This window comes from Brassica oleracea, chromosome C6 (genome assembly GCF_000695525.1).
Source record: "Brassica oleracea var. oleracea cultivar TO1000 chromosome C6, BOL, whole genome shotgun sequence".
Taxonomy (NCBI): Eukaryota; Viridiplantae; Streptophyta; class Magnoliopsida; order Brassicales; family Brassicaceae; genus Brassica; species Brassica oleracea.
The window spans coordinates 32672153-32689982 of NC_027753.1; the positions used below are offsets into that span (position 1 = coordinate 32672153).

At 36.6% G+C, this 17830-nt stretch overlaps 6 protein-coding genes across 11 annotated transcripts in view; 4 read left to right on the forward strand and 2 right to left on the reverse strand.

Annotated features, from left to right (window-relative positions):
* The first annotated feature begins 795 nt into the window (after positions 1 to 795).
* Positions 796 to 2241, forward strand: LOC106300174. 3 transcript variants are annotated; one of them, XM_013736266.1, is made up of 2 exons: positions 796 to 849; positions 1133 to 2241. In XM_013736266.1, the coding sequence occupies exon 2, from the start codon at positions 1174 to 1176 to the stop codon at positions 2110 to 2112; it is 939 nt and encodes a 312-aa protein (XP_013591720.1). In that variant the 5' UTR covers positions 796 to 849; positions 1133 to 1173; the 3' UTR covers positions 2113 to 2241. The 3 variants fall into 3 exon arrangements, with proteins under 3 accessions (XP_013591720.1, XP_013591721.1, XP_013591722.1); XM_013736267.1 differs by having other exon boundaries at positions 803 to 849; positions 1120 to 2241; XM_013736268.1 differs by lacking the exon at positions 796 to 849 and adding an exon at positions 857 to 1021.
* A 70-nt stretch (positions 2242 to 2311) lies between these two features.
* On the forward strand, positions 2312 to 2933 carry LOC106300176. The gene has a single exon (XM_013736269.1). The coding sequence runs from the start codon at positions 2579 to 2581 to the stop codon at positions 2762 to 2764; it is 186 nt and encodes a 61-aa protein (XP_013591723.1). The 5' UTR covers positions 2312 to 2578; the 3' UTR covers positions 2765 to 2933.
* A 29-nt stretch (positions 2934 to 2962) lies between these two features.
* Positions 2963 to 5830, reverse strand: LOC106300173 (signal recognition particle subunit SRP72-like). The gene is made up of 6 exons (XM_013736265.1): positions 5623 to 5830; positions 5405 to 5541; positions 4889 to 5241; positions 4471 to 4567; positions 4109 to 4390; positions 2963 to 4017 (listed from the first exon to the last, which is right to left on the reverse strand). Exons 1-6 carry the CDS (start codon positions 5759 to 5761, stop codon positions 3043 to 3045), a joined length of 1983 nt encoding a protein of 660 aa, XP_013591719.1. The 5' UTR covers positions 5762 to 5830; the 3' UTR covers positions 2963 to 3042.
* A 4310-nt stretch (positions 5831 to 10140) lies between these two features.
* Positions 10141 to 12682, forward strand: LOC106298029. Its single transcript, XM_013734136.1, has 5 exons — positions 10141 to 10926; positions 11034 to 11125; positions 11635 to 12269; positions 12311 to 12454; positions 12533 to 12682. Exons 3-5 carry the CDS (start codon positions 11637 to 11639, stop codon positions 12680 to 12682), a joined length of 927 nt encoding a protein of 308 aa, XP_013589590.1. The 5' UTR covers positions 10141 to 10926; positions 11034 to 11125; positions 11635 to 11636.
* Positions 12271 to 14753, forward strand: LOC106299961. 4 transcript variants are annotated; one of them, XM_013735990.1, is made up of 6 exons: positions 12271 to 12454; positions 12533 to 13174; positions 13591 to 13700; positions 13853 to 13874; positions 13950 to 14403; positions 14481 to 14753. In XM_013735990.1, the coding sequence occupies exons 2-6, from the start codon at positions 12974 to 12976 to the stop codon at positions 14495 to 14497; spliced, it is 804 nt and encodes a 267-aa protein (XP_013591444.1). In that variant the 5' UTR covers positions 12271 to 12454; positions 12533 to 12973; the 3' UTR covers positions 14498 to 14753. The 4 variants fall into 4 exon arrangements, with proteins under 4 accessions (XP_013591444.1, XP_013591442.1, XP_013591445.1 ...); XM_013735988.1 differs by having other exon boundaries at positions 13950 to 14753; XM_013735989.1 differs by lacking the exon at positions 12271 to 12454 and having other exon boundaries at positions 13072 to 13174; positions 13494 to 13700; positions 13950 to 14753.
* Positions 14754 to 16160: 1407 nt separating this feature from the next.
* The window catches only part of LOC106298030, a 2403-nt gene continuing 733 nt past the window's right edge, over positions 16161 to 17830 (reverse strand). Inside the window, exons 2-4 of the mRNA XM_013734137.1 lie at positions 16764 to 17750; positions 16332 to 16679; positions 16161 to 16220 (exon numbers count right to left, since the gene is read on the reverse strand). Of these exons, the coding sequence (XP_013589591.1) occupies positions 16161 to 16220; positions 16332 to 16679; positions 16764 to 17750 (1395 nt within the window). The remainder of the gene's footprint in view (positions 16221 to 16331; positions 16680 to 16763; positions 17751 to 17830) is intronic.

A 17830-nucleotide genomic window follows, 5' to 3' on the forward strand; every position in this document is an offset into this window, starting at 1 on the left:
AGAGTTTATTTATGGAGAATGAAGAACATGAAGAACATAGAGAGAGAGAAAGTAGATCTCAAGATGTAAGAGAAAGAAGGAGAGAATAGTTTCCTTAATTTAATTGTGGATCTGGGTACAAGTATTTAAAAACAAGTGACCTCAGTACACAATATAATAAAATATCTTTTTCTCTCTTCTTCTTCTCTTCAATAAAATCGAGCTTATAAAACCCTTATAAAGCCTTATAAAACCTTATAAAGTCTGGCAGCTTAATTCTCAAGTCTGACAGTTTAATTCTCAAGTCTGGCTGCTTAATTCTCAAGTCTAGCTGCTTAATTCTGCTCTATGTCAACAATATTAACACCGAAACTGTACATTTTTGTAAAAACCTGCTGAAAAGAGACTGATCACCCAACAACCACTGGTAGAAAAAAGACAGTAACCCAAAAGTTTTAGATTTCTAACCGCACCAAAAATTCCTTTGTACACCAACTGGCTTGTCAGTGCAAGAACACCAATAACACGCTTATTTGGCTTGACTTTAGAAACAACTGCGAGCTGGAGCATATTCGATAAAAGTTTTGAGAAAATAGAGGAAAACGAAGATGAAATCACAAAATTTGACGGAAACAAAACTTTGATACCATAATAGAAAATGTAAGCAAGCATATGAAAAAGTGATATTCTGAAGAAAAAAAAAACAAATTCACTTGAAAAGCAAAGTCAACGCATTCGTATATATACAGTTGACTAAACCGGATAGACCAAATCAAAATCACAACTAATAAATAAATAACCAAATGAAACCAACTAAATCCATATCTTCTGCTTCCTCTTCCCCGGCTCGGTCGCTGAAGTGCTGTTCTGGTAATATCATCGAACACCTTGTGCGCTTGCGATATTATCTTTTATATAATCCAATTTTCTCTTTCTGGTTAAAGGGGTTCTTCAGAATTAGGATCGTTAGTGTCGTTGATGATATGATTTCTAAATCATATCACAAAACTCCTCTATCAGTTTTGTGCTTTTCGTTTACTGGGTTTAGTTCCTTTCCGTCTTGTTTTCTCCACTAGTTTCTGAATCTGTTTGATGATTTTAAAAGTTCAAAGATTGCATTTTTCACCTTATTTTGAAAAGGGTTTCTCTGTAGGGTCTTGAAGCCAAAGTAAAGTTGCTCCCTTTCAACACCAAATGAGGACTTGTTCAATTCCTGGGTTCCACACTCTTATCCCTAAACCAAGCGTTTCAGTTTCACCCAGACCAAAGTTTAGGAACAGAAGCAGTTCACAGTCCTTTTCATCCACTGCATTACAAGTCCTCTCTCAGACAAGCTTACCCCTTGTTGCTGTTCCTCCTCGTTCTTCACTAGCTGCTGTCTCAAGCCATCTCTCCCCATCTGACATCCCTCAGAAATCAGAAGAATGGTTTGCCTTACGGAAAGACAAGCTAACCACGAGCACATTCAGTACAGCGCTCGGCTTCTGGAAGAAGAATCGCCGCTCCGAGCTCTGGCACGAGAAGGTATACGACTCGGAGTCACCGCGAGTGGTGGAGGACTCTGCGCGGTTTGCGATGAACTGGGGCGTGCAGATGGAATCAGCCGCGATAGAGAGGTACAAGAGAATCATGGGATGCGAGGTTGGCTCGATGGGATTCGCTCTTCACTCCCAAGAGCAGTTTCACTGGCTTGGTGCTTCTCCAGATGGAGTTCTTGACGTTGGGATTCTAGAAGTGAAGTGTCCGTACAACAAAGGGAAGACGGAAACTGTCTTGCCTTGGTCCAAAGTGCCGTTCTATTACATGCCTCAGATGCAGGGTCAGATGGAGATAATGGACCGTGAGTGGGTGGACTTGTACTGCTGGACATTGAACGGGAGCTCTGTTTTTAGAGTGATGAGAGACAGAAGCTATTGGAGGATCATCTACGAGGTGTTGAGGGAGTTTTGGTGGGAGAATGTGATTCCTGCGAGAGGGGCTTTGTTGTTAGGGAAGAATGGTGCAGAGGTGAAGAAGTATGAGCCAACGTCTACTCATAAGCTTACTGGTCTTGCTATTGCTAAAAGCATAAGTTTGGCTGCGGAATCAAAACTAGTTTGCAGAGAAATAGCTGATCATGTCGAGTTCTTTTAGAAGTCTCGTAATATCTTTTGATTATTGAACATTTGAACTGATAAATCATCTTGTCAGTTATGAAAAATGGTTACAAATCGTGTAACATAATGTAATCAGATAAAGCAAATGGACTATCTGGAGACTGGAGATGGGAGGTGCTTTTTTGGATGTGAAATGTTTTCATTTGTAAAAGTAGATGAAGACGGTTAAACCATAAAATGGCGTAATTTTCAATTAAGAAAAACAATATAAGATTGTTTCTTTTGTGCCAAGTTGCCAACCAAGCAGATGACCAAAAATAGAGAGGAATGTAGTAAAACGAGAGTTAGGTTACCAGTAATAACAACAACAACAAAAACTGAAAACTAATAGAGTTAACCAAGGGCAATGGACGAGAAGAAGAAAGCTACAAATAAGTTATTGAAGATGTTCCTCTAGCTAGGCTAATGTTTCTTTGATTCTGAAATATAATCAAGAAAAGAAGATGGATTCAGGGCTATCGTGGGCTGATCAATGGGATACAAACCCTGACCCTCCTCCCAGTTGTACAAAAGAAGATGAAGGCAAAAAGAAAACAAAGAAGGACAAAGATGGAAGCAGAAGAATCTTCGGGAAAACCATACTTGGATTCAAATGGATGAAGGATCTCCGCAAGAAACCTGAAAAGTGATTAGTTAATAACCAAAACCACTGTTTCATTGTATCTATATCCATTTGATTATTGATATTCTTGTGCATTTAGTCGATTCTTGTTGCTCTTCATCTTGATTCAATACCAATGCAAACGAACATATGTAAACTGATAAATTAACCAAAATCTTAAATGGGTCATGACAACCAAAACTTGAAAAATCCAAAAAACAGAAAACAAAGGAAGTGCAGCTCGTGTTGTCATTTTGAGTAGTCATTTTTGTTCTCTTAGAAAAGACTGTAAAAAGGATGTTTCATTCATCTCCTAGACTTCTTTTTGGAAGCCTTAGAGGAAGAAGGCTTGGTTTTGGGATCAGCGGCTGCACTCTTAGTGGTCGCTTGGCTTGACTTCGAAGTCGAAGGAGCTGTTTCTTGTTTCTCTTGCTTGGTCACTGCTCCCTGCGAGCCGCGGATTTGAGCTGCTCGCTTGTCCTTCCTCTTGGGTCTGTAACTTGACCTTTCCCTTCTCGGAAGCCACCTTTCAGGGTCCGGAGGTGGACCCGGGTTTGCCGGATCGAATCCTTTGGGATACTTTGGCTTTCTCTTCCTCTTTTTCTTTGCCTTCTCCTTCTTCACTTCTTCCTGCATCGCTGAAGCAGCAGCAGCAGCACCTTCCATGGGTTTTGCACCAGAGGTCTTCTCTAGGTTATCAACATCAACAGCCTTCAACCCAGGTAACGGCTTTAGCTGTTTCTCGTAAGTCTCTGCTTTCTCGACGTTGACACGAGCAAGTGTAGTCACAAGACCAACGAGAGCATCTGTGCTTTTGTGTTTTTTCACAATCTCCTCGTATAGCCGTGAAGCTTCCTCTTCTTGACCATGCCTGAGCTTGAAGGAAGCAGCCTGCGGCATCAATATGCCAAGCTTTTTGTTCTCTGTCATCGAATTTGACCACCAGTTAATTGCTGAGTCAAGAACAGCAGCAGCACCATCATTGTCCCCAGCTCGCTCTTTCAGAGCGACAATTGTAGCAACAGTTGCAGGGAAATGCTGGATATCAGTTATTTTGGACAGGGACTCTGCTGCTACATGAGGATGACTGGCCGAAGCAGCAATTTGTGCCCTCGCCAAGAGAACCAACTTGGACTTTTCCGGGAACTTTTCGGCGAACTGTCCCAGAAGTTCTTCAGCTTTGGCGGCCTTGTTCTCTCTCACCAAAACAGCAGCTTGAAGCAATGCAGGATTGACACTCTCAGGAAAGAGCCCCGGCAGTGTAGCACAAAGTTCGCGTGCCTGTGGTAAAAGATTCTCTTAACTGGTTAAGACGAATATGTAAAGAAAAAATCAGATATGAACAAAGTGGGATTTCGAGTTAAAAAAAGACCTGATCAATCTTATTTGCATGGAGGAGCAGAAGGACTCGATTGGCATATATGGCTTCCTTATGTTTCTGCGAAAGCTTCGCATCAAGTGTTTGAGAAAGCTGAAAATTTTGGGAGTCTTTCTCTTTAAGCCGATCAAGCTTCCTCAAGCCATCAGAAACATCTTTGGAACCTTTCAAGGCAATAAGGTTGTTCACAGCAACAGCAAGTGACGATTCATCAGCCAGGTTTCGCTTTATGATGTCTACATAAGAGCTGGTGGATTCTTGAGTTTGTCCAAGGACCTGATAAGAAAGAATTTCGTTACAAACGACTGGAATATCCTTACAGGAAGTCAAGTCTAAGACAATCAGCACAAAAATACCTGTTGGACATATGCTAACTGGACAGCAATCGGGGCAAGCTCATTCTCAATATCCTCATCAGCAAAACCATCATCCGTGAGGGTTTCCTGACCAATTCTGTCTCAAAACAAACAGTATTTTCATCAGGGACCAGCACAATGTACAATAAGTAGTAAATATGAACAATGTACTTGAAATGTTGATAAAGACACGGATCAAAATGAAAATTTGTATACATCCCTACTTACTAGATTGATGTTATTATAAAAAGGTATGATGTTAACAGTTGGTAGTGATTATAAGACAAGAAAGAAACAAGACCACCCAGTAAGATTCCGTAGAAACAACTATTTAACTGAACAGCTTATCCTATATAGTACAGCTAGACCTATCTAAAAGAGTGTCAACCCTCTAACAAAAATACTCGTAGGGACATACCTTTTTGCAGCCAGCAGAAGCTGTTCAGCATCAGCGTAGTTACCGTTTTCAATCAAAGAGCAAGCAGTGTTAAAAGCCAACTCAAAGCTACTAGTAGGTTTGATCCTCCAAGACTCCAACGCTCCTTTCACCTGCGAAGCTTTACCAGCCGAAACCAAACTCGCTACGAAATTAACCTCCGCAGTCTCAATCTGGGAGTTCTGCAGCTTCCGATACACATCAACGCAAGCATCTGTTTTCCCCAGACGGTACAGAATCTGAGCCTCCAAAAGCAGAGTCTCTGAATCTCTCTCTCGGCCTCTCAAACACTCAAAAGCCTCGTCTAGCTTGTTTTGACGGTATAAACAATATGCCTATTCAAATCAATACAGAAACCATTAGAGATGATTTGCTTTTGATAAACAGAATCTTTATAGATCTCAACTAACTCAAGAAAAAATTGGTTTATTCAGTGATTCTTAGACTAAAGCATCTATCAATCTTTAATCCTAGATCGATTAGTGTACGAGAAGCGACCTTTTGAAACCCTAGATCGATGGGAAGCTTGTGGAAGGAGTGAACGACGGAGAGAGCATCATCGATCTTATCGTCTTTGACGAGAGCCACAACTTTGCATCGGATCGCATCTTCATCGGCAGGCGCGATCGACAGAACTGTAAAACAAAAAAGAATCGCAATATCAATCGATTATAAAAATTTAAGAATCATAAGGGAGGTTTTGAATCTGTGTATACCTTGATCAGCGACCTTGACGGCTTGTTCGTATTCAGATCGCTGGATGTGCCTATCGAGAGCGGTGAAGAGATCTTCGATTGCGGGAGGAGGCTGTGACGATGTCGAGGTTTTCGGTTTCTCTTTCGATTTAGGAGCCATGGTGGATTTTTTTTTTTTGTTTCTCGGAGATGACGATGGAGAGAATTGAGGCTAGAGAAGGGTTTACCTGCGTTTTTTTTTTCTTTGTCGAAGACGATACCCATGGGCTTTTTATTGGGCCTTTGGTATTTATCCAGATTCTAGACTTTTTAGTGGTTCTTGCAAGTGTAGAACAATTATTTGAAAACATTATTAATACGATCGAGATTACGAACGGGGTTATGGAAACTTCTGTCGATTATTTGATACACTATACTACTGCCCATGCTTTTCATGGGCACATTTTTTTAAAATATTAAATAAATATACATAATTGCTTTATAGTATATGAGTATTGTAAATATATGTGTCATAAAAATATAAGTGTTACTTATTATGATTGATTAGTATAAAATCTTTAATTAAGTAACCTGCAGAATGATATTTAATAAGAGTTCAAAGATATTTTTAAAAATAAAAAAAGCAGACACATGTTCTGAGAATCATGTAAATAATTTTCAAATTTAAACGATCAAACAGTAAAAGTTTTTTTTTTAAACAATAAGAGAATACCAAATACTAATTACGGTTCTTACCTTATCTTCTCTCTTCTCTGTAATATCTTGCTAAAAAAATAAAAAAATAATACTGAAATGAGTTTTCACAAAAGTCATTAGTTTCACACGTTAGTTTATACAAATGCTTATTGTAAAGATACAATTAAAATAGGTAATTGGGAATCAAGTCTCTGCTTTTAACGCTTGTCATCTACGTGTTTTACGAACTAACTCTTGGAAAGCATAAGCTGGACCTGGATGTGAACGTGATCATTGATTTCTTGTAAATGCGACCATTTACGGAGTTGCCAAAAGATGCCATCAACTTTCATGAACCCTAGTGTATAGTCTTAAGGCTCGACATCTGCACAATGACTTTGAATTAGAAAACTGATAAAAGTAAACAAATTGGAATAAAGATTAAAACCCACAAAAGCAGAGGACTTTGATTTTTTTTCGTTGTTAACCTGGAGATTCCAAAGATTTTCTAGACTCAAAGACTAATACCACAAAACCTATAAAAATCTGGTTTTTTTTTGTCACTTAAAGGCGTTTATGGATAGCCAATGCTACTCGAATCAAGAATGGCGACTCGAGATGGAGTACATTTACCGCTAGACCAAGGCACCTTGTAAAAAAGTATATGAAACCGATGAAGCATCTTCATCTTCCTCACGTCGACTCCCCGTCAACTTTCCAAATCTTGCTTTTCGAGGCTTTAATTAGGGATTAGTGTGAAATGTAAGTTGTATATTGTAGACAATTACGCACAGTGGTACCTGAAAGAAAACTTTTAAAAACTATTCTTAAGTTGTCGATCTACAAATTTTTTTTAATAATAATTCAGAATAAACAATATCTGGTTTTTATCTGTTGGAAAAAGTAACTGCTAAATTTAATTTTCCCAGATTCCATACTTATATGTGAGGGTGATGGGTAGAAGATGATGACAGGTGAAAGTGGGAAGTTAAAAATCGTGGGATACAAAAACTATTTGATTTTTTTTCTAAAAATAAATTAAAATTAATTTTGAAAAACTATTTTCAATAAATAAATATAAAAAGGACACATGTCACTTCCAAATTTGTTAATTGACTTATGTTTTATAATATAAACTAGGTGTTTCATGCACCATGTGCAATAATTTTTTTAAAAATCTAACTTATATTTAAAAATATTTTTTTTAAAATATTATAAATTTTACTATTTTTTACAAATATTTAATATAAATTTGATATATATTAAATCAAATTGTATAAAACTAATAAAATGATATAAATTGTATAATTTCAAAAATTTAGCCTAAACAATATTTATAAAATTTGTAAATATATAAGAAACTTATGTTCTTACGATTAGATATCTAATTTTTTTTGAAATTGTAGAAATTTTTGAAAGTTTTAGTAATAGAAATTGTATAATTATACAAAAATAATAATATTTCGAAATTTGAAATGTTATATATGAATATATTTATTTTATAGATAATGTATGGGCTATTACCATATTTTAAAAAAGTTTACCAAAAATAAATATCAATATTAAATATAATATATGAATTATTACTATATTCTAATAAGTTTGTGAAAGATATAAATCAACATTAAATGAAATTATCCATGTCATAATTTTTCGGAAGTCATGTCATCAATTTCAATAGTAATGTCATATTTGTTTTGTGAAACTAATTGTAGAGAAAACATATATCAAAATCACTTCACAAATATAGTGTAGGGAAGATTTTTGGTTTCCATCCAAACCATATCTCAAATATCAAAATAAGTGCTCTCTGAGAGACTACGGAGTTGATTGGTTGGTGTTGTAACTTTAGATTTTTTGATTTAAAAAATAAGCTGCGTGTTTTTTGCTTTAGCTTTATTTTTTTTTTGTTGTAGATTATCAAAGCACTTTTAAAAAGCGGTAGAAAACTTGCTTTGGAAAGCTAACATATTTTCTTTTATAATTTTTTTTGCTGTGGTTTTATTTTTTAAAATAAAGCATGATTGCTTTTAAAAATTGCTTTAGAAATAAAAATAGCTGTCCAGAACACCTACGACCACTACCAATCAACCCCCACATCTCGAGTCATCAGCGTGAGACATATATATCCGTAATATTGCATTGATAAAGATTTAAACTGAAGATGATAGAGCATCTCCGTATACATACACCACATCCATGGATGCTCTTCCCCTCCATGATGTTCACAAGCCATAAGGCCACACATGGCTAGGTGAAAAAGTCTAATCCGAAGAACTGAACCGAATTTGATTCAAAAAAGTAGTACCAAATTTGAATCGATATTGATAAAATATTCGAACGGTTCAAAATTTTGATATATAAAAAACGGAACCCGAATTCGATCCGAACTGAAATATTATGGATACCCGAAAGTATCTGAAATAGACTTATATACCTAGATATATTAATTATTTTTAGGTTTAATATATATTTAAAACATCCAAAAATATAAGATATTTTTAGGTTATACAAAATGCTTGAAAATATATAAAAATAATGAAAAATAAATGCTTAAATATGCTAAAGTATACTCAAAACACAAAAATACTTAAAATATATATCGACTCTATCTAAATATTCAAACCAAACCAATTCATATATTAAGTTTATGTATTTTTGATGAAATACGTTTATGTATTTTTACATTCGTTATTCAAATTTATATGTAATATGTTATTTTGTTTATAGATTTTGAAAATTGAAGTATATAATAAATTTTAAATTTTAAAAAAATAATTTAAATGGGTTATCTGAATCCGAACCGAACTCGAATCAAAATTTGGAAATATCCGAAGGCTAAATCTTTGACCCCAAAAACCAAAATCCGAATAAATCCGAACCGAACCCGAATGGATAACTGAACGCCCGTCCATGGGATAGACGTAAGCCCGCTTTAAAACTTTTTCGTGGATACCTCATCGTTCCGAATACCTACTTCCGATTTCAATTATATTAACACAAAAAAGAAGCAAAAGCTTATTATTACCAAAAAGGAGCTAGTGTTATTCTTTAACGTCTAATTTTACAAACTCAGTAGTATTGTATAGTCAAGCAAATTAACTTGGGTTATTCATTAGTCAATTAAAAATCTAAGATATTAAAATTCAAATTTAATAATTTATCTATAATATACATATATGAGTGAAATGAAATATGATAAAATCCTGGAATAATATCTGAATCCGAACCGAACTCGAATCAAAATTTGGAAATATCCGAAGGCTAAATCTTTGACTCCAAAAACCAAAATCCGAATAAATCCGAACCGAACCCGAATGGATAACTGAACGCCCATTCATGGGATAGACGTAAGCCCACTTTAAAACTTTTTCGTGGATACCTCATCGTTCCGAATACCTAGTTCCGATTTCAATTATATTAACACAAAAAAGAAGCAAAAGCTTATTATTACCAAAAAGGAGCTAGTGTTATTCTTTAACGTCTAATTTTACAAACTCAGTAGTATTGTATAGTCAAGCAAATTAACTTGGGTTATTCATTAGTCAATTAAAAATCTAAGATATTGAAATTCAAATTTAATAATTTATCTATAATATACATATATGAGTGAAATGAAATATGATAAAATCCTGGAATAATATCTGTAATTTATCTTTAATATCTGCTCCACTAAAATGAAAGGATAAAATCCTGGCATCCTGGAAAATGAGTGATGCTAATATAATAGAATAAACTTTGCCTAAAACTACAAAACTTCAAGACCCATAAGTGAAATCTAAGTCTTCGATGGCTTTAACTCTAACACAAACCACACAAACCATAATAAGTTTCCACCTCTTCATTCTATATAAATGCATACGAATGAGTCATACTGATCATCACTCATCAGTAAATTAAGAGACAATACTAAGATGACATCTTCTAAAGTATCTTCCATGCTTCTCTTTCTCCTCCTTCTCGTTCTTGTGTTTCCCCATATGGATAAAGCCCTTGGTGAAAAAAGGCAGCTCTCCACAACCTTAGTTAGTCCTTTTGTCTTTAAATAAGTCATAGCTATTTACTCTATTATTTTGATCTATTTAGAAATGTTTTGAACTTTATTTCTTTAATTTAGCTTGGTTTTAGCTCACAACTAACTAAATCTCATTAAATTTTATAAAAAGAAGATAAACCGTTGTAGTTTTGTTTCCCCTCTTGTTTCGTTCAGACCAAAGTTTTTTGCGATAGATGACAAAATAAAACAAGGAAAAATTGCCAAAACAGAATAAAAAAACAACATAGTTGTCCCTATGGTATAAATCCAACCTAAAGTTGTCCCGTATAATTTTTTTCATAATACCAAAAGAAACCTTTGATTAATCTCATTAAACATGATTAATTGTATTTTAAAAAAAATAATATGAATCAGTTTGTTTAAATGGGAAAGAATAAAAAATAATAATAAAACAATCTAAAGGGAAAATTGTTTCCCTAATTCCCCGTAACCCTAAGCTCGATATCGATCTCTCCGCCTCTCTATTTCACGGCGATGAGGAAGGCGATTGTGTCTTCTCCGGTGAAATCAACGGCGAGTGTAGCTGCCACCGGTGGAACCCCTTTCTCTTCTCGTACCGGTGGAACCCCTTTGTCTTCTCCTACATACCGAAGGTAAACACCAACGTTCTGCATCCAATTTCAGTAATAACGTTTGTTCCTTTCTCCTTCTTGTTCTGATACTTTTCTCTGGATCTCTTTCTATCTCGAGAAACACAAAGGCGATTTCGGAGCTTCTTTTGGTGATTGGCGAAATCGAGTTTGTCTTTAACCTCCCCGCCTCTCTCTTTCTCCGACATTGCTAGCACATAAGGTATGTTGTCGATACTTCATTTGTCAAGCGGTTTGAGTTCTTCATTCGGGTTCTGAAGTTAGCATTTGTCTCTTTCTTTAGCCCAAATACATTGGTGATTCGGGTTTCTTTCTTTATCCGGTTCTTTATTTCATTTGTCTCTGTGTTTGAGTTCTTCATTTGGGTTACTCTTTCTATGTTCGTTTCTTAGGATTTTTAGTGTTGTTAACTGACTATATGAACCGATTTCGATTGTGAATTGTCTTACTTTGATTAACTGATTTCTTTTGTGAATTGATTTCGTTTATCATGGGCTGGTTTATTGATTTCGTTTCTGTACATAATGATAGTCTTTGTGTTTCTGATTTTAGAATTTGTTTGATTTTTCTCTTGTGTTTGTCTCTGCTTCACAGTGAAGTTAGTTTTTTTTTACTTAAATCAATATCTGGATCAAGTGATAGTTGCTTTGTTTGATTTTTGTGAATTGATTTTGTTTGCTTGTAGAATCAAATTTTTTTTGTCTTTTGTAGATATGGAGTTAGAGCTACCTAAGCGAGTGTATGCAGAGGGTTTAGAACCTCAGGTGAAGAAGATCAACAACTGCTGCCGCATGGAACTTATCAGGGATCTGAAGAAAACTATGTATGCGGAGTACGATGATGTCAAGATAGATCCTGTTAAACATATCATGGCGATTGCGGAAAATAAGCTCAAGTTTTCGGGGAAATTGGTGGATAGCTTCTTGTGTAAGCAGCTGATTACCTCGAAGATGCATGAGAAGTGGTTTGTCTTTGCGAGGAATACTCTCCGGTTTTCGCTTCAGGAGTATCACGCTGTGACAGGCCTCAAGATCTCGCTGGAAAGTAGCTGTGACGTAGTTAAATGGAAAAATGATGGCGGATTTTGGAGTGAACTACTAAGGACAGGTGGTAAGATCACCTTGCAGTCGATCAAAAAGGTGCATCTACAAGAAGTTCACAGCTGGTCTCGGCGTGATAGGATGAGGTTGATCTACTTGTGTGTGATAATGGGTGTGGTGATGGGGAGAGATGAGAAGGTGAACATCCCTCACATGTACATCAAGCTGGTGATGGATCTTGACAAGCTTCGGAACTTCCATTGGGGTCTTCACTCCTACGACTTCTTACTGAGTTCCATTGAGAAGGTTAGGCGCTACATTTCGAGGGTTTCTCCTATGCTTTCCAGATTTGGATTATGCCGGATTTTGGAGAAATATGTGGCAGCAAAGTCCCAGACAGTTTCAGCGGTCCAAGGTGTGGTAATTGGAAAGGAGTTGCAAAAGTTTCTTATGAAGACATCATTCAACTTGAGGAATCGTTTACTAAGAAGGTATGTATATGTATTGTATTCTTTTATATGGTTGTTGCATATTTTTTTATAGCTTATAATGTTATAATTGTTTTGTAGGGAGACTTGTTCTCGGTAATTTCAGTGAGTGGCAATGGTGATGTGTTGAGGCATGCTGATTATACAAGGAAGGATGAGATGGAAGATGAACGTGTGGACCTTCTTCTTGATAGGATTAAAAACAAGTTTGATTGGAGCAACACAGAATGACCAGTTATAGAGGCTGAAGAGACTGAGATGGAGGAAGCCGATACATAGTCAGAAGCTGATAAGAGTGTGGATGATACTGATATTGCAGCAGATGTGGAGACATCTTCGGTTAATGTTGCTGGAAGAAGCAAGAGAAAGATTCAGGATGAAGGAGCCGAGACAAGAAAGAAAAAGTTGCTGTGTAAGCGAACAACAGAAAAAAAACAGAGTATTGATCGTGAAACTAAGAGTTTCATTGAGGGTTTAGTTCACTCTTCTGTCAATTCCTTGGGAGATATACTCAGAGCGCAAATGGCGAGTATGGAGAGCATGTTCAAAGAGAGGATGGGCAACATGGAGAGCGAGGTTTCACAGCTCAGGGAAGCAATCAGTTTGAGTGCCGAAGGAAGCGTTCCTAAGAGCAAAACCGATGAAGATCCGCCTAAGACCAAAACCGTTCAAGCTCCAGCAAAGAAAAAGGTCAATCAAGCTCAAGCTCCAGCAAAGAAAAAGGTACTTCTTAAAAGAAAGTGCAGAACTTGATGTACTTGTATCTAGGATGTTGAGTTAGGGTGCTGGAGCTAGGCTTTTGGAGTTAGGTTGTTCTTGGAACTTAACATTTTCACTGTGTAATATTATGTACATATTGTAATAGGTTTGTAATGTGTAATATGCTTGAATGTTTGTGTAATGATAACTCCATGAATGTAATGCTTTGTTTGTGTTATGATTGAATGACTTCTTTAATTTTTTTTTTTTGGTTTTGATGAATAGGATGGGATAAAGAATGTTATAGAAACTAACGATTTTGATTTTGGATTGACTATACAAGAATTAAGGAATTGTCCCAAGATACATTTGTTGAGGGCTTTGATCCTTCTCAAGTTAAATTCGAAAACTCAAGACCCTTCGACATGTCCCCACCGCAGTTACATGATGAGGAAATAGATCGAGCCGGAGAAGACTCACCAGATGCGGCATTGGTGTATCTTCGTGAAGAGGATTGGGAAAAAGTTAGCACTTGGTTAGCTAAATCCAAGTAAGTAAATTCCGCAGTTTCATATCATGTGTTGTTAAATTTTAAACAAAACATATCATTGTTTTGAACTTGTATCATTGTTTTGGTTACAAACCTCTGCGGATTGGACCTACAATGTTAGATGCTGAGATTGGTACTCGTCTTATTGATAGAACCAAGTGGCTTCATAACTTGGTAAAACTTAGAGACTTTTAGCTTCTATGTGTGTTTTCCATACATTCTGTGTGCTAACATCATCGTAATATGCAGGAGATTGACGCCATGATGTATGTATTTCGGGAGAGAACATCTCTGAAACGATGGGAACTTCATCGTGTCGCCTTCATGTCTGCTGTCTTCAGCAACATGATTAAAAAGGAGTATGAGAGTTTCAAGGCGGGTATAAGAAAATACAAGCTTCATCATTTGCTACTGCAATACGGCAAAGGGGTCCTTCCACCACATGGACGGACACAAGAGATATGGAATGTAGATGTGGATTGGCTGTATGTCCCTGTTCATGTTAGCGGGAATCATTGGATTTCATTGTGTATCAGTGTCGTGACGAGGAGCATTGATGTGTTTGACTGCTCGGGCAGAAAAAGGTACAAGGAGGTGGATGCGTTCGCAAACCTTGTTCCTCGTATTGTCAAGGCAGTTCAGCCACCGAGATGCCACAAGGATTTCAATGTTGCTGCATATACGGTTCACTATGTCCCCATGGGTAAGCTGAATAAAAGTGCATGTGATTGTGGTGTCTATACAATAAAATTCATCGAGTGCCATTTGCTTGGATTGAAGTTGTCCGTGGTGAATGATGGTAACATCAAAGAAGCTCGCCACAGAGTTTTGTGGGATCTATAGGAAGCAGCTAACGTCCCGGAACTGGTTGACAGGATGTCAAATTATGAACCTCCAGAGTGTCTCTCTTCAACCGTAGAAGAGATTCTGTGAGAATCGATTTTTAAATGTAAATAGTTCGGCTTTAATTCTAACTTTTAGGAGAAAAATGCTTAATCTAATGTGTTTCTTCTAGTGTTTTATTAGGAACATGAATGCTTAATCTAATGAATTGTTTTTGGGTTTATTATTCTCAGTTTTTCACAATGTGTTTAAGTAGACCCTAAATAAGTCTTGTCGGAGACAACAATCAACCGTAACATAGACCCTAAACATAACCTAAACAATACCCTAAACGAGACAAATGGAAAACATAATATGAAACAATAGAAACCACAGTCATTCAATCGAGAGTCTTAAAAAACACCTAACGAGACCCTAAACATACCCTAAACAGAAACCAAAACAACATTAATCATGTATTCTAATAGCCGCTAGAGAAGGAATCAGCCCATAAGAGTATATAAAACGAATCAAATCCAATACACTTAACTTGGTTAATTGTAAACCCGACTTTTGATCCAAATTAGAAATAAAACCCGACCAGAATTAGATCCACAAATAACCTAATACCCGACATATTTAAACCAAAAACCCGAGTCTCCCCATTTTTTCAGAATTCTCTTCTCTGTCAATATCCTTTTTCTCTCTGAATCAATTTTCCTAAAACATGAATACTCCAAGGCGATATTCGTACGGGGTGCCATATAGGTGCTGGTGTGGGAAGGGGGTTGTGATTTTCTATTCGAGAACAAATGAGAATCCTTACCGACGGTTCTATAGATGCGAAATTGGGTCATAGGTTCATGGTGTCGATTTACCTTAAGGATTCAAATATAGATTTGTTTTGTGTTCATATCGAAACTCTGTTTTGTTTAAGGCGTTGGTCATGGCTTTGATGGCTTTTTGTCTGAATCGATTTTCAATTAAGAAAGACGAACATGCTGTCCTGACTTGATTTTTGTTTCTATGTAGTGAAAAAAGGAAACCCATGTATTTAAGTGGGTTGATGAAGCTTTGGTTGATGAGATTCAAAAGGTAGAGGCAGAGCAAGGGAGAATTACAGAAGCGATTGAAGATCTGAAAATGAGTATGAAAAAGACAGTTGAAGAAGAAGTAAGGAAGCAGAAAAATCCCCTTGAATTATGTTGTTTAGGAATCATTCTATGGATTTTTGGAAAAGCGTAGAATGAATGAAATCAGTCTACTGGTTCTTAGTATTTTGCTTCTTACTCTTTTGTTCTTACAATGACTATGTTACTTTTGTGGTTCTTAGTCTTTTGTTCTTGCAATGACTATGTCACTTTTATGGTTCTTACTATGGCTATGTTTTGGTTCTTTGAGTTTTGTTCATGCGATGTTGTCTATGATAATGAAAACACAGAATCATCATACATTTAACACGTACAAATCGAGAACCATGAAACTGAGAAAAAATGATGATGCCAATGAAACTTAGAAGAATGATGCCAATGTATAACAATGAAACTGAAAATAAAACCAAACGAAATTTATCCAAATGAAAAGAGAGTCTATAGTTTTTAGAAGAAAAAAACATACAAAACAATGATAAGAATGCACTTAGAAATAAGCTCGCCTAGCTCGCCATTTACCACCACTTGCATACTTGAACAGAGCAACCTGTGACACAAAGAACCATACATGAAACACATAAACCAAGCTATAAAAACACATAAATGGACTGCCTATATAAGCTGACCCCTTACCATTTGTGACTGACTATATTGGTACTTTACAAGTTGCTCTGTTGTGCCCACTAATACCACATCTACTACACTTCCAAGGCTGCTTCTTTCGTGATATTTGCGATGACAGAATTTTGTCTTCCACAGTTTCATATCTGCGTTTTCTTTTCTTTCCAACTGATCTTCTTGTCTCTGGTGGTAGAACAATGACTTTCTTAACATCTTCTGGTATAGACCAAACATCCTCGGGAACATCAATAGGATTTATGCTTTCTTGATAAGCTTCTCTCCAAGCTCCTGTCGTATACATCAAATCAGTCAATGTGTGTGGCTCTCTTCCAACATGAAAACCAGCTTTAATTGCGTGCCTACAAGGGATCTTCATAAGGTTGTACTTTCCACATGAACAAGTCCTTCTATCCAAATCAACTAAGCAGTCGAATTTATCACCTCTAACAAGCAATCAACCAACACTGACAGGGTAAACTACAAATGTGGAGCATTTCCCGATTCTCCTGCCTATCTTTTTCTCTACATCTTTGGTCAAAGGATGTTTATGCTTTGAAATCAGTTTCTTACGCTCATAAAACCACCATGTCAACATTTCCCTGATACTGTTCAACAAAGGAATGACTGGATACTCTCTCGGTGAACGCAAAGCAGAGTTGATAGATTCATCAGGATTGGTTGTCCTTATGTCGTATCTGTATCCAGGGAATTGGCATCTAGCCCATTTTTGCACATTAGCTTCCCTTAGGTAATTTCCAATTGCCGGATTGATATTACACACATTAGCAAATGTCTTCTCAAACTCAGAAACTCGATAAGCCTTGGACGCCTTTGAAACCAACCCAGCAAGTCCTTTCCCATGGAAATATGTGACCACATTATTCAACAAATGATGAATACAAATACCGTGTCTAGCTGATGGATACACATTTTCAAGTGCCTTAGCGATATACCCATGTCTGTCTGAAATAAAAGCCAAATCATGATCATCTGCAATGACAACCTTAAGTTGTCTCATAAACCATTCCCAAGAACGCTCATTCTCTGAGTCGACTATTCCAAACGCAATAGGATACATATTAGAATTTCCGTCTACAGCAGTTGTAACCAGTAAAATTCCTTTGTATTTATTCTTCAAAAATGTCCCATCGATCACAATAACCTGCCTCATGACTCTGTTAAATCCTCTTATCGATTGCCCAAATGCAATAAACAGGTACCGAAAATTCCCATTTCCGTCAATCTCGTAAGATGAGTGTGTACTTGGATTAGCCTCTCTCAGCATGTGCAAGTATTTTGGTATTTTCCCATAACTTCTCTCTGGAATACCTCTAATTGCATTGATCGCATATTCACGCGCATCCCATGCTAAAGATTTTGAGATCTCACATCCATGATCACTACGCATAATCTGTATGATATCATTACATTTCTGCCCTTCCTTGACGTCTTCATACTTATGCATAATCAGACTACCTATAGTTTTTGCCGAAGCAGTCTTACCCGCTTTGGTTTTGCTTGAAGGTGCGCATGTAT

What these genes read in the sequence shown, in the direction of transcription:
- LOC106300174 (XM_013736266.1), top strand. Translation starts at nt 1,174, where the DNA reads ATGAGGACTTGTTCAATTCCTGGGTTCCACACTCTTATCCCTAAACCA.
- LOC106300176 (XM_013736269.1), top strand. Translation starts at nt 2,579, where the DNA reads ATGGATTCAGGGCTATCGTGGGCTGATCAATGGGATACAAACCCTGAC.
- LOC106300173 (XM_013736265.1), bottom strand. Translation starts at nt 5,761, where the DNA reads ATGGCTCCTAAATCGAAAGAGAAACCGAAAACCTCGACATCGTCACAG. An exon ending in CGTCAAGGTCGCTGATCAAG is followed by an intron (nt 5,542 to 5,622) that starts GTATACACAGAT and finishes TTTGTTTTACAG; the next exon opens with TTCTGTCGATCGCGCCTGCC. An exon ending in TCGATCTAGGGTTTCAAAAG is followed by an intron (nt 5,242 to 5,404) that starts GTCGCTTCTCGT and finishes TGATTTGAATAG; the next exon opens with GCATATTGTTTATACCGTCA.
- LOC106298029 (XM_013734136.1), top strand. Translation starts at nt 11,637, where the DNA reads ATGGAGTTAGAGCTACCTAAGCGAGTGTATGCAGAGGGTTTAGAACCT. An exon ending in TACTGAGTTCCATTGAGAAG is followed by an intron (nt 12,270 to 12,310) that starts GTTAGGCGCTAC and finishes TATGCTTTCCAG; the next exon opens with ATTTGGATTATGCCGGATTT. An exon ending in AGGAATCGTTTACTAAGAAG is followed by an intron (nt 12,455 to 12,532) that starts GTATGTATATGT and finishes ATTGTTTTGTAG; the next exon opens with GGAGACTTGTTCTCGGTAAT.
- LOC106299961 (XM_013735988.1), top strand. Translation starts at nt 12,974, where the DNA reads ATGGCGAGTATGGAGAGCATGTTCAAAGAGAGGATGGGCAACATGGAG. An exon ending in AAGCTCCAGCAAAGAAAAAG is followed by an intron (nt 13,175 to 13,590) that starts GTACTTCTTAAA and finishes TCCCCACCGCAG; the next exon opens with TTACATGATGAGGAAATAGA. An exon ending in ACTTGGTTAGCTAAATCCAA is followed by an intron (nt 13,701 to 13,852) that starts GTAAGTAAATTC and finishes TCTTATTGATAG; the next exon opens with AACCAAGTGGCTTCATAACT.